General features: G+C 38.1%; 1 protein-coding gene across 9 annotated transcripts in view; it reads right to left on the bottom strand.

Annotated features, from left to right (window-relative positions):
* Positions 1 to 13,352, bottom strand: part of LOC126918312 (transient receptor potential-gamma protein) — a 99,324-nt gene that overhangs the window by 56,205 nt on the left and 29,767 nt on the right. For all 9 annotated transcript variants that reach the window (XM_050726048.1, XM_050726049.1, XM_050726046.1 and 6 more), the window contains one exon: positions 4,458 to 4,500. Coding sequence is in view for 4 of the 9 variants with exons in the window: in XM_050726041.1 (XP_050581998.1) it covers positions 4,458 to 4,500 (43 nt within the window). In the remaining 5 variants the exon portion in view is untranslated. The remainder of the gene's footprint in view (positions 1 to 4,457; positions 4,501 to 13,352) is intronic.

Below are 13,352 nucleotides of genomic sequence, written 5' to 3'. Positions count from 1 at the left end.
AATTTTATTCCAACTTGTTTCTTCTGAATAAAATATTTTCAGAATCTATTCGTACACTTAATTCGTCTTTCGAAAAAGTCGCAGAATAATTTCGTTTATCCTACATTATTAGATATATTATCATTTGCTCCCATTTTTTTGCAATTAATTCTTGATGCAAAAAGAATTTGTCTTCGTAAAAAAGATATTCGAATAAAATCCTGTGTACGATTGTTACTGAATTTTTGTCATTGGTAATCAAACGCTTGTCCCTTGATAATGTTACGTATTTTTTCTGCAATGACCATCACGCTATTAGCATTCTGAATATTTCACGACACTATATGCTAAGTATACTGTTTCCATTTCAGTTATACAAAAACGTATACAATAGATACGCGATCTATAATTACTGATTGTTCTTGTCAGACTGTGAAACGTTGTAAAAAACAAGGTAAGCACACGGTGACAGGCGGAATCGTAAGTTATTCTAAATCCCCAAAAAACGTATGACCTACTCAACAAAGTATCTGTCAATATAACACCTATTTTTATATATTCGCAAACCTTCATATGTCTATGTTGACATACTTCTATTGAGTTAAGTAGCAATATGAAAAAACATGTTTTGTACTTTAGACTGGAACAGAATCCTGCGAAGCAAAAAGCCGAAATTCTTTGAAAACAACCGTCGACTGTCTACCAACCGATTATTCCTATCGAGCGGCAAGCTCGCAAGAGACGAATGCATAAATAAACAAGTTACGCAATGCTTTTCCATGAATTTGTATCCTCTGCGCTGTAGGTGACCTAACCGTGTCTTCGAGCAACGCTGTTTTGAAACCCAGCGCCCCAATGTTCTTCGTTTTTGTATATTTTCTAGAGTTCAACACCCTTAAACGTCTTCCGTCGTTCGTAACGCTAACCAGCCCTCGGTGATCGAAGTCCCCGAGGAAGTAGCTCGGTATTGGCTACTAACAGGCCAACGAAATTCCCCGGAAACCAACTAGATTATATCCTTCTTTTTTCCCGTTGCATTTCAGTTTCCGACGTTCTGCTGCGACCAAATTAAATCACCGACGAAACTTCGCGTTCAGGATACTCTTCTTCGTGCTTTGTCATCGTTGAACCTTCTTCCTTTGTCCCCGTTTCTTTTTTCAGTTACCGTCCCTGGTAAAGTTTCGGACTGCCCCAAGTAACATCGAACGTTCCAACTATAGATACACCGGCTCACGAAACCATTTGGACACTTATTATAGAATACGTTTATGTGTACATAGTGCGTGCTATATAAAACATTGTGACATTTTGTTAACATTGTAACGAGGCTGTCGTGATTATGTTGATAAAAATCTAAAACGATCCGACGAAGTTGGTTGTCCGAAAAGTTCCTTTCGTTTTATGAGGAATTAATAAACACAGCGTTTTTGTTTTATATTATTTTGTCGAATTACGTACGACCCAGTTTGTTCTCTTGAGATAAATACCGCGACATTTCACAGACTTAGTTTCATATTTGTATGAAGGTGCATTGTTGTAAAAAAACACGTTTACGAAAGAAAGACATTTTTCGGACAACCTAATATATGAAAACTAAAAGGAGAGAAGATAATGAATCGTATTTACAAGTTTCGGTATATTGTCGATCGAATAATATTACATTACTGAAATTGTTTTTATATCTAGTTTAAAAGCTTGACACGAGTTTAATTGAAACAAAATTTCCCAAATACTGCTTTTAATGATATTACGTTCGTGATGTTAAATTCGTTAAAATATTGTTTGTCTCGACGAGTATATCTCTGGTTTTCACTGAACTTGCATAAGAATTCGTTTGAAACCTTACCAATACGATCGTGACAATCGAGTCTCGTATAGCACAGATAGTATATTCGTAAAAGGTGTCTACAACCGAGTCACCGTATATCCCTCACGTTCTGCTTTTTCTTTTATATGGCGACGTTGGGAAAATCATATCGACGCTCGGAGCTACGCGCAGATAGAAAACAAATGATGTGAGAATAGCGTGGGCGTGGCGAGGGATAAAGCGATTGTCGTTAAATTCTGCGGCAAACAATTAAAACGTTGTTTCGTTGACATAAAATGGTTTGCATCCTCTAATAAATAACGTTTAATAATAGATGAACACCGTGGCCGGTTCGTTTAAAAAGAATATGCACGATTATTTTCACAGACAGAGGAATCATCCTGTCGAAATATTTCCTGGGCAAGCATTCTTTAAACCGGGCTCAAAATCGACCATTCCATATGTTGTATACTGCGCCGTAAATATTATCATAAGACGTTGCGACCATTTCTCTTGTCGAAACGATCGTTCATTCTGATCAACGGCGTGTATCAAATACACACGGCGTGACTATGCCGGCCGCGTTGTGCCAACCTATCGATCTACCCCGTCTCTAATCGAATATGCAATGTTTTTCACTGTTGAAAATTCATACGATGCCGTGCTCCGCGAATTCTCGCACAAACTTCCAAATATTCATGTCTCTTCCGACGTGGTTCCAACCTCGATGTTCTGCTCGAGTCTCTCTAATCTTTGCCCCCGATACATAGCCACACGCTACGTTCAGAGTCTTCAGAGGTGCGTTGAAATTGTATTTAAACGTAACGCTGAGAGAGAGAAAGAGATAAAGAGAGGGAAAGATGAAACGGCAGGTTAGGTAAATAGTAGAGGGATATTCCAAACATTTAAGCGATTCTCATCAGTTTCGCTTGTACCGCATAAGTAAGAGAATTCAAAATGGAATACAGTGGGAGATTCTATTGTTAATTTCTATGACTGTTTCACGAGAGAACTAGATTTCGGTTAAAAAGTGTTGGTTGCTCTATGCTCGCTCGAAGATTTACCTCACGCGTCCTGAGTAAATGAATAGGTTCGTACGATAACGGGACGAAATTGCCAGAGTACGCGATTCATCGGTCGAAAATTCGAAAGCTGCGTGACCTCAGGCAATGACCTGGCTTCCGGAGATAAGGGCTAGTTCGTGGAAGGTTTTCGAATCGTTGCAACGTTGCATCTGAAAGGCTGGTTTTCATTAATCATTTTTCCCGCTCTTCGCCACGTCGACGTCCAAGTCGATCGAGATTACCCGTCGGAGGAAACTGAATCGGCGAAACAGCACCGGTCGAAATATTCTGATAATATTTTCAGACGATCGTTCGTGCCGACAGGTAATTCGCGTCGACTTCTTAGCGTCCTCGTTCGCACACCCAATTTCCAACGATAATTTAGCCAAATGGTGGGAACCATACAACGGGTCCCAGATGCAAATGTAAATGTAACACGAGAGGATGAACGTGCCACGATTTTTTACCTCGGTCCTCCGTCGATCGTTGTAATTTATGGACACACGAACAGAATCGAGCCAACGCTCCAGGAGACTCGTCTATGCATATACGCGCGTGTTCGAACTCCTTCGGACGATAAAACGTTTGCACGGTCGACATCACAGTGCAGCCTCGCGCTAGTGGGCGTTCCCCGAGTGCATCGTGCGAATTTACTAGGGATCGCTGAGGGTGTACGAACTAAGGGAAAAATCAATGCAACGCGGCCACCGAACATGCAACGTGAAACAAAGTCCACGAGGAAACCACCGTGCCCTGTGCTGTCGAGAGTTCGAGAAGTGTTACAGTAAGGGTACGTATGCGAAAGACCGAGATAAGTGTAATATGACGTCGTATAAGGCGATGGGAAAATTCATACTCCGATCGGCGTATAATGCGATTTAAGAATTACTTAAACGGACTTTATGCAGAAGCATATTGTTGCGAGATAAACAAACGAAGAACGGTATTGTAGATTTTACACCTTGATAATAATTAGGCGATGCATTTGTGATTTCTCGGATGTGAATCGTGTTACCAGTGCGTTACGTTTCGTTAAAAATGGGCTATTTCGAACCTACTCCGAAGAGGTGAACAGGAAACGTCGAAACGAAACGCAGTGTACTAATAACACATCTGAAAGCCGAAGAATGCCAAATATGTCAAGAGCGGTATTTGTCACTTTTTGCTGCGTTTGCCTCCAGCACTTTGTCCCAGGCCTCACTCACATTTAACATGCAAACGTATACCCTTTTCAATTGTTTGGAAAATCATAATTTGCAGAGAATACTTGAATTCGTTGTACTTCGTCTTAAGCGTATATTTCCAAACTGAATGTCGTGTTACGTTATAATAGTTTTCTATCGTGGTGTGCTCGTGTTACTCGCTTACGACAATAACTTACTGTAATTATTAATTATAATTGTACGATATGGAAGACTTCGCATATTCCATGATACTTATTTCCATATGGAATTAATCGTGTTACTTCAAGAAATAATCCAGTTTACTTTTTCCGCTTTGGGAACCGTATAACGCGAAACGTATATAGAACGTTGTAGGGAGGCCCGGTAAACAACAACTAATGCGTGCAACGTATGAAAAGGATCTGATGTACTGTGCGTACTCACCGATCGTCGGTATGTTCCTGTCATGATTTCCCTCGGTGGAAAACTGAAACAGAAAGAACAACGGGGGTTAAACATCGACGATCGTATCAAACGATTCGTGTGAATCGCCACGAGCAAAAACACCTTCCCCATCTCGTTTCTCCGCGATAGAAATCACATCAACGCGTGATTGGCTGCACAGCAACCTTTTTTTTTTTTATATTTCCCTGTTAATGGACTACGTTCGATGGAATATCCTCTCGATGAGAAGGCAAATGGATGGAATAGGGGAAATGCTTTTACCATGCGATAGAATTCTACGAGGAGAAGAAAATTTATCGATTTCCTAATGGCGGCACCGATTTTCGCCGATAGTCAAATATTTTTCATCATGCTCGACCGTTTTTTTCCTCGTTTGATTACCCCGACCCGACCTTGTGGGCAAGTTCCGCGAATGTTTATTTTTTACTCAAACTATTTACCCGATACAATTGTAAACAGATTTATTGTAATCATCGGATTCGCGAACAGAGAAACTAGCAGCGATAAATACGCGTGTAAACGTTTGAAATGTTTGTGACCGTTTCGGGGGCGTAAAATACATCGTTACTTGCTGCAATTGAATCACACTGCACCTCGTATCTCGTTAACACCGGCAAGAACGTAAAGAGAGGAAAGAAAATTTTCCATCGAGCGGTTCTTGTTCGGTGTTCCATGGCAAACGTTTCTTTCAAACAAAACATATCCCTCGGGTTCTGAAGGTAAACTGAGTTTATTCAGAGCCAGCACCGGTAGGAAATAGAAGCCGGCAGAAAGGAATTTCGAAGTCGTGCGCCGCCGTGCGAAATTCCTGACTGGCTCGTGCACAGTGAAGGAGCGCTGTCTCTTGGAAAAAGAAGCTTCCTGTTCTGTGGCCGAAAGAAGCCACCGCCAATCGATACACGGTTTTATCCCTCGCCTTAGAGCTCCGAGTATCGTATCCGGAGCATCGATCAGCTTTGGCTTTCGGCTAAATCGAGCGTGTTAAAGTTTCGAAGGTTCCCAGGAATCCTGATCGACTCGTTAGTTTCGTTTCTTCGTAGAACGAATAAAATGGATACCTTTTTTAAATTAATACTGTTGTACAAACTATGAAGTTTATAACGTGATATATTTGCTTGGTCGTGTGGTTACGACTTTTCAAAGAATCGCAATTTCAAAATTAAAAACACTGTGGAAAAAATGTCTGTGTGCTCTCTATGCAAATATTGCACTCTATTCTAATTAAGTCAAATATTGTTTTTTCTCTGGCTTTGGGTTTTCCGTTTGTATAAATATCGTAGATGTCTATAGAGATTTAGTCATGTTTTAGTAATCGAGCGATGCAAAAAATAGAAAATCGATAAACATAAATTTATCGTGTCTTGTTCTTATTTGTATTTCGTTACCCGTTTTTATATAGAATAATACGATCCACGGCGAGCGTGTCAATTTGTAAAATAATTTCGTTACCTCGATAGACATTAGAAAATCGTAGATTTAACTATCTTCGAAATTATCTTTGAGGAGAGGATTTCATCGTAGACGATAGAACGCGAATTTATGGAAAACGGAGCAGAATTCTTGCAAATACATATCTTTCGTAAATAAAATGGGAAACGAAGATGTAAAGCAAAGGAATATCGACACAGCACGTTCCTACGTTGATTCGATGAAATATTTACTTCGCGATCGCGTCTTTGAAATTCCTTTTCCACCTGCAAGCTAACTTTTTTATATACGATGGACGCATCTTGAAAAATTCGACGCGTTTCTTTTCGCGAATCGACAAAGGGGAAGAAACAGCGATAAAATGTATACAACAAAATTGGCCGCGATAAGGTGGCTGACATGTGCCGGCTGTACTGGCAGACATGGACTTGAGGATCGCGAACGACGAGTGTCACAGACAAATGTTGTCATTTAGATGCAAAGTAAATTATTCGCAAAAATTCAGGTGTTGACGTTGTCTCGTGAAATCCTAACGCTATGAATTGTGTACGTTTTTGTCTCTTTTTCAAGTACAACAAATAGCCGATAAAGTAAAACAAGGAAGATCAAAATTGTTCTTTCAATATTCTAGTTTGCAATATTCTAAACGCGTTTCCAAAAACTGCTTGCTACTGAAACGACTAAAAAATTCATTGATAGTACTCTGTCTATAATTTTTCTGTTATTCTTGACAATGAAATAATGGTAGTCGAGTATTTTTCGGTGGAAAGTCAACGATTACGTTGAATAGTGCTCCGCCCTGACAGGGTATTATGTGAGAATAATTCCTTAAGGCTTTCCCACCGGTTTCGGCAATAAGAAATCGTTTCCATGACCGTTAACCAGAGAGTCTCGTCGTTTCCTTGGATTAGGACCGTATCCTCTCGTCTGGTCCTGTACAGCCCTTCGTGAAAATACCGAACAAGCTAATCCACCCAGAAAGCCCGATTTCCACGTCGTTTGTCACTTTGCTAGATAACTCTCGAATCATCGAGACATCGATCTAATTGCTCTGTGTGAGTAATTATATCGTATAAGAACGAGTTAACTCATTAAGGATCAGTCGGTAAAGTAATGTATAAACGTTATACGTAGATTCTAGGGCAATGTACCAGGTATACGCGCAAAATTACCGAGAAACGTACAGTGGCTTACATATTATCTTATTAAGCTACAGAAAATACGTTAAAATAATAGATATTCCATAAAAACCCACGAATGGGAAAAAATAGTTTCCGCAATTGAAGGGAAAATATGTCATATTGCTGCAAGATGCTTCGATTACTTCAAACATCATAAAATTGTATGGTTCAGATGGAAGAAAAAATAATGACAAAAAAAAAAAAAAAAAAAAGGAAAAATGTTAAGCACGTCTTTGAGATTCTCTTTTATAACTACGATGGTGGAAAGCGTAATTTGGCAACGTAGATTAACCGAAAAGGAAATGATAAATGATATGTCGCATTAACGCCAACGTTGGATGAAAGTATGCGTTTCATTTTCGTTTTCTGTCTTCCACCGAGTTGAAGTAGCAGCGGATGAGATGGTTTGTATCGGAAGTGAGGGCTATTATGTCGTTTAAAAATTAATCACCGACGACCCTCATTACCGTGATCGTAGATACAGCACCTGGCTATTATCTGTCTCGGCTGTCTCCGTGATAACTGTGAAAAATTACCCGCGGAACGTCGGTGAAAGCAGCGGTGAGACGATTAAATGAAATATTAAACGCACGCCAATTATGGATTTAGCGGTGCTTGAACTAATAATTTCTCAGCTAAATCCTCTTGACGAGTATCAGTTATTAAATCTCATTGGATCGATGATTAATTAAACATCAGCATTACACGATGTGTAAACGAAGCTTCTACTTCCAGCCTCTTCTTCATTTGGACTGTGTTCGAGCGCGATATACTCGCTAGCGAACAAACTGCAAGCCAGTTCGACGATCGATTATCCTTAATTGCGAGTTACCGATCATGAAAAGCGGAGAGTAAAGAAGGTCGAATCGTAATGGAGCATCCAGCGCGAAATTGACGATAGCATACGTTCGAGTTTAACGATCGATCGAGCGATGATAACGATTCTTCGTCATTTTTATCTGCTAAATGTTGTACGTTCGATGGATAGGAAGGGGACGAACATTATCTTATTCCGAGGACGACTGTTGACGATTGACAGGATGTGAACTTTTCTCATTAATCATGCACGGTCCGACAACATTTTCAAGAAAATGAACGTGCCGATAACGATGACAGAAAATCGGCACAAAAGCAAGGAACTGATAGGTGAAACATTTAAGGGATTTATTACCTCCGATCTTTCGACTGTTTGAGAACTTACCGAATGTCGGAACATCGAGATTTATAGCGCTACCGAAATCGAATAAATTCCCCTCGAGATTTGTTTGTTGCGATTTCTTACACAGTGACATCCACTAGTTTACATTTAACGGTGAAAATGTCGAACCAGTTAAAGCGATTACTAGCAGATTTTTCGTTTTCGCAAAATTTGGTAGAAATCTGCAATGCGTGTTTAAATATGTCATACACGATTAGGATTAAAACGATATGAATATTGAATACATCGACTGCTATAAATGTTACGAAGTTTAGAACGATCCAATATTACATTGTCGCGTCTATTGTTCAAAGAAAAATGGACTAAAACTCTCACGAAAGAAATAAATAGAGACGATCGAATGTCTCGGAAGATATGAAAGGTATGGGGAAATATTTCAGACGAAAATTGTAGGATATCAGAGGCAACTGATAGTGCTGATATTTATTTCACATCGCGATGGTCATGAGAAACTCGATATACATATATCATTCGTTGCCATACCATTGCCTCTGACTGCAATTTTTTCGCCATTAATTGGGTCATACCGTATATCAAGGTACAATTATTGCTACAGGAAGAGTATGGTCGTCACGTCCTACGCTTCGTTCGATCTTTTGTTCTTCCCAGTAACGTTTGTTATCGGACAGCTTTTCAAACGAGCGTGTCGATAGATCGAGCGATAGCGCCGACGAGAACTCGCAGAAATGCGGTTTACTGCGTGTAAAGCTTTTCACCACGGTCCCGAGTACCGTGAAATCCTGTAGTCATTATTCGGTCGCAATTAAAATATCCTTGGAATTTCGATCGTTCTAAAATCGAAGAGGGAGGCGTCTACGCTTAAACCACCACCAGGTTCATTTGCTTCGTCATTAAGCTTAAATTTCTACCTTTGTTCCATTATACTGTCCTACCCGAGGTATTTGCAAAAGTTTTCGTAAAAGAAAGATTTTATCATAGATAATATTCGACATGGTATTGTTCGATTTATAATTTGTATATTGAACATGTTGCTGACATCGTTTGCATATTTTTTATGCGTATTTGTCGCGTTTCATGGATAAATACCTGTTGCATATTTAACACGCGTAAACATCCACGGTTTAATAATTAGTGAAAATTTACAACTAGCAAATTACAAGTTATCGGTATGATACAATAACAAGCTTGGTAATCAAACAAATAAAATTTCACACGTGCAATGCGTTTTACAAATTGCGAGCCAACTGATTATACCATTTAACGTAAAATTATAAAACGTATAAATACAATTTCGAACATTGTAAAATAAAAGATTATAATCTAGAATTTTCGTTTTAACAATTCACCGATATTATCGATTGGCAAGTTATTGTGCAAGAGAGCTGTGTTACAGTTGAATATTTGGCGCCACCGCAACAATTCATCCACTCAAACAGAAATCTACGCGGCTATTATTCTATCGATGATATAAACGATATAACACGTTTACGACATTCTTTCGTAGGACGATTCACGATAAAGACCATTTCGGCATATAACGATGCCAGACGATTTACAAACGCCCAGAATATATTCAATAAACGAACGTTTATTGAATATCCCAAGATTCTATCCTTCCAAGCTGAGATTTTCTGTGGCTGCAGTTGACAAAGAACATTTCTCTTTCTTTTCGCGTTGACACATGAAATACGTCCTACCCGAAGAAAATAGTAGTCGAAAATGGACACCGTGAGGGGTATTTCTGAAAGAGACACGAAAACGAAGAGAAACGAGCCTAACCTACCGAACGTCTCTTCACCGGATCCTCTGGATAAAATCAACCGAATAACAAACGTAACCGGGACGTTAATAATCTCGAATCTTGATTTATCATGTCGCTGCAACTTTGGAATTTTCTTTGTGTCATATTTCGCATCGTATAATCTTTTCCTTCACTTTATCAAAGTAATGTGCATTCCCCTGAACTTAGTTTAATAGGCATTCGCCAAGGTCTGATTTCTGCATCCGCTAACAACCTACAAATCGTCTCAACATCAACTCCCAACTGTTATCGTTGTTAGATCGTAGGTGACTCGTAAAGTTGGAATTAATCGTAAGTCAGTCTTAACATATAAATTTATTTTTAACACTCGCCGTATGTTTAAGACGATCATCCCCGTTGTATATTAACTTTTTACAAATACCAGTATATATACAAGTATATATACGCAGTGAATATGTTGCAGCTTGTATATACATTTTCAGATTTATTTTGAAATTCTATCGATATAATTATGACAGTCGTGCTTTATTACATAGTGCAACGCAGAGATTTCAAGATTTATATAACACACACGCGCAATACATAAATGAAAGCGTTAGTAGATGTCGTCAACGTATTACAATTATAACTAATCGTAATTTCAAAAATAAACCGCATGCCACGTTATTGCGCTCTGTTTATTCTCACCGGGAGCACCAAAGGTTTAAATTAAATGGTTAGATAAATAAATAAATGTAAACGAAGTTTCCCTTCAATCAGTGTTCTCAGAAAATAAGATCTTTTGTCAGTGAAGAAAAAACGAGGGATAAAAGTAAACGATAGTGGCACGGTGAAGAATGGACAGAGATGTAATATAAACTATACAATGGAATCGCAACAATAGGGAAACGCAGCCTCGTGCCGAGATACCGCGCGTACAGCTGGATTCTTTGCCATAAATCAAACATTACCGAGACGATCGTCCGGTTCGTTCGATAAGTGTTGCAGCCAGTGGAACGTGCACCTTGGAAAATCGCTGCGATATTTATCGCTTGGAAACGAATTTTTCGCCTATGAACCGTTCGATGAATCGACGTATTCGGTGGCTCGAGCGGTCGAGAATTTCCCTGAGGTACAGTTTCCATCTGGATCATCCATCGTCCATCGACTATGTTTATTACTAGTCAGACAAATAGACTTCTGCGTTTCGAATCATTGATACCAAGACTATAAGATTGAATTTCCAAGAAACGGTATTGAAACATATCAGAAAATTTGAATTTTTAAAAATTCAAAAATTCAAATTTTCAAATTTTCAAAAATTCAAAAATTCAAATTTTCAAAAATTCAAAAATTCAAAAATTCAAAAATTCAAATTTTAAAAAATTCAAATTTTCAAAAATTCAAATTTTCGAAAATTCAAATTTTTAAAAATTCAAATATTCAAATATCCAATGATTCAAATTTTCAAAAATTTAAAAATTTGAATTTTCAAAAATTTGAATTTTTAAAAATTTGAAAATTTGAATTTTTGAAAATTTGTATTTTTAAAAATTTAAAAATTTGAAAATTTGAATTTTTGAGTTTTTGAAAATTTGAAAATTTGAATTTTTGAATATTTGAATATTTGAATCTTTGAATATTTGAATATTTGAATATTTCTATATGTTTAGAATCGATCATATAGATATTCCCCAGATATTTCAGGGTATTCTGTATAAATATAGATTGTTTGTGGTTTTATCTAAAAATTGCAAGAGACGTACCAAGTATAACAGAAATGGTAACGCATTTACGATTATTAATACTATCGGACAAAAACGGATTCGAAATTCAAAACTAAGAGAAGTTAGATTAACATTGAAATAGTCGATGGAACATCATTTAACTTAGTAGCTTATACGAAAGAGAAGGTAGAATGTGTTGGTATATCAAGAATTTTATTCGGAAATGCATGAAATTTCAAATTTATGATACATTAAATTCTAAAGTTTTGTTACAAACAAGAAACTGAAGATTTTTAAACTTCTCAGCAGGTGTGTAATCATCAGATGTTAATAACCAAATTTGTAATTCTTTTAATTCCAAAATCTTCATCTTCTTCTTTTATTTTGATTTTCGTTCATCTTCAAAGTAGAAAATATTTTCTCGTGATATTTTATCTGCCCTGGTCCATATTCTGGTTACATATTAAGGGTCGTAACAAGAGCATTATAGACGATGGGTAAACGATAAGGTCGCAAGCCAGTGGCTTAACAAGGAGGTCGTAATTCTTCACGATGCAGTGACAGGCTTATTTAGCCGAAGGTCTCGTGAACTTCATCTTAAGCATTCAACGTCTTCATCTCGAGTTGCTAGCCGTGCTCGCCAGCAGCGGAAGAACCTTTATCGTATGGGATGGAAATTGCACGAACTCGCACGTACAACTATCTATTCGCACGTGTGCGTGGTAGAAACGAAGGAAATTCGAGATGTCAGCAACGCAGGAAGTACTTTTTGTAATTTATTTGTCTACATTTATATGCGAACGCTGAGTTATTCGTATCGGTTAGTCATTTTTTCATCGAAAACACATTTATCTAAAAACTGGAACTGCCGATGCGTGTAATTGTTTTATTGTCGCGTTTACGATCGAAATTTTTATTTTTAAGATAACAAATATATATATATGGAAAATGGGCATGGAAAATATTGTTCATTTGAAGTAGGGACTCGTCTATCAATTACGTTATCTAGGTCAAATTCTTTTTTTACACCGCTCTCGAAATGGATTCTACCGACGCTGCTAGGACAATTACAGTTCCAGTGTAATCATCATCAGACACGGCGGCGGAATCGAAACGCGAGAATTAATAACTCCGCAGAGAATTCGGCCGCACCTTTTGCATTCCAGTGGATTTCAGATGGTAGCTAGACGCGGTTAAGCTAAAACCCCGCTCGAATCTAAGGATGGCTAGACCTCGATCTGAATATTAATTTCATGCGAACCATTTTGGATATTCATATCGAACCACGTGTCTAAGCTTTGTGAAAAAACGATAGAACGTAAAGCGATCCAGAAGTGGACGTAAGTTAACATTACGAGACTGGACCTGGCAGTAGGTCGATATTAGAGGTGCTCAGGTATAGAACTACAACGATGATATTAGAGTCGCCAATGATAAATTTTGAAAGACTACCCGTGTCGTCGTACGGTACGATGAAACGAAAGAAATATTTTATTATCGATTTTTGTTGTTACTGAAGTGACACCTATACTTAATCATTTTAGTGGTATACACGTATAGCCGTATATACATGTACAATCACAACCGTGTACATAGGCGAAATACAGCACAAATTGT

The sequence above is a fragment of the Bombus affinis genome, chromosome 7 (assembly GCF_024516045.1).
Source record: "Bombus affinis isolate iyBomAffi1 chromosome 7, iyBomAffi1.2, whole genome shotgun sequence".
NCBI lineage: Eukaryota > Metazoa > Arthropoda > Insecta > Hymenoptera > Apidae > Bombus > Bombus affinis.
This window is presented reverse-complemented; position numbering and strand designations above follow the sequence as displayed.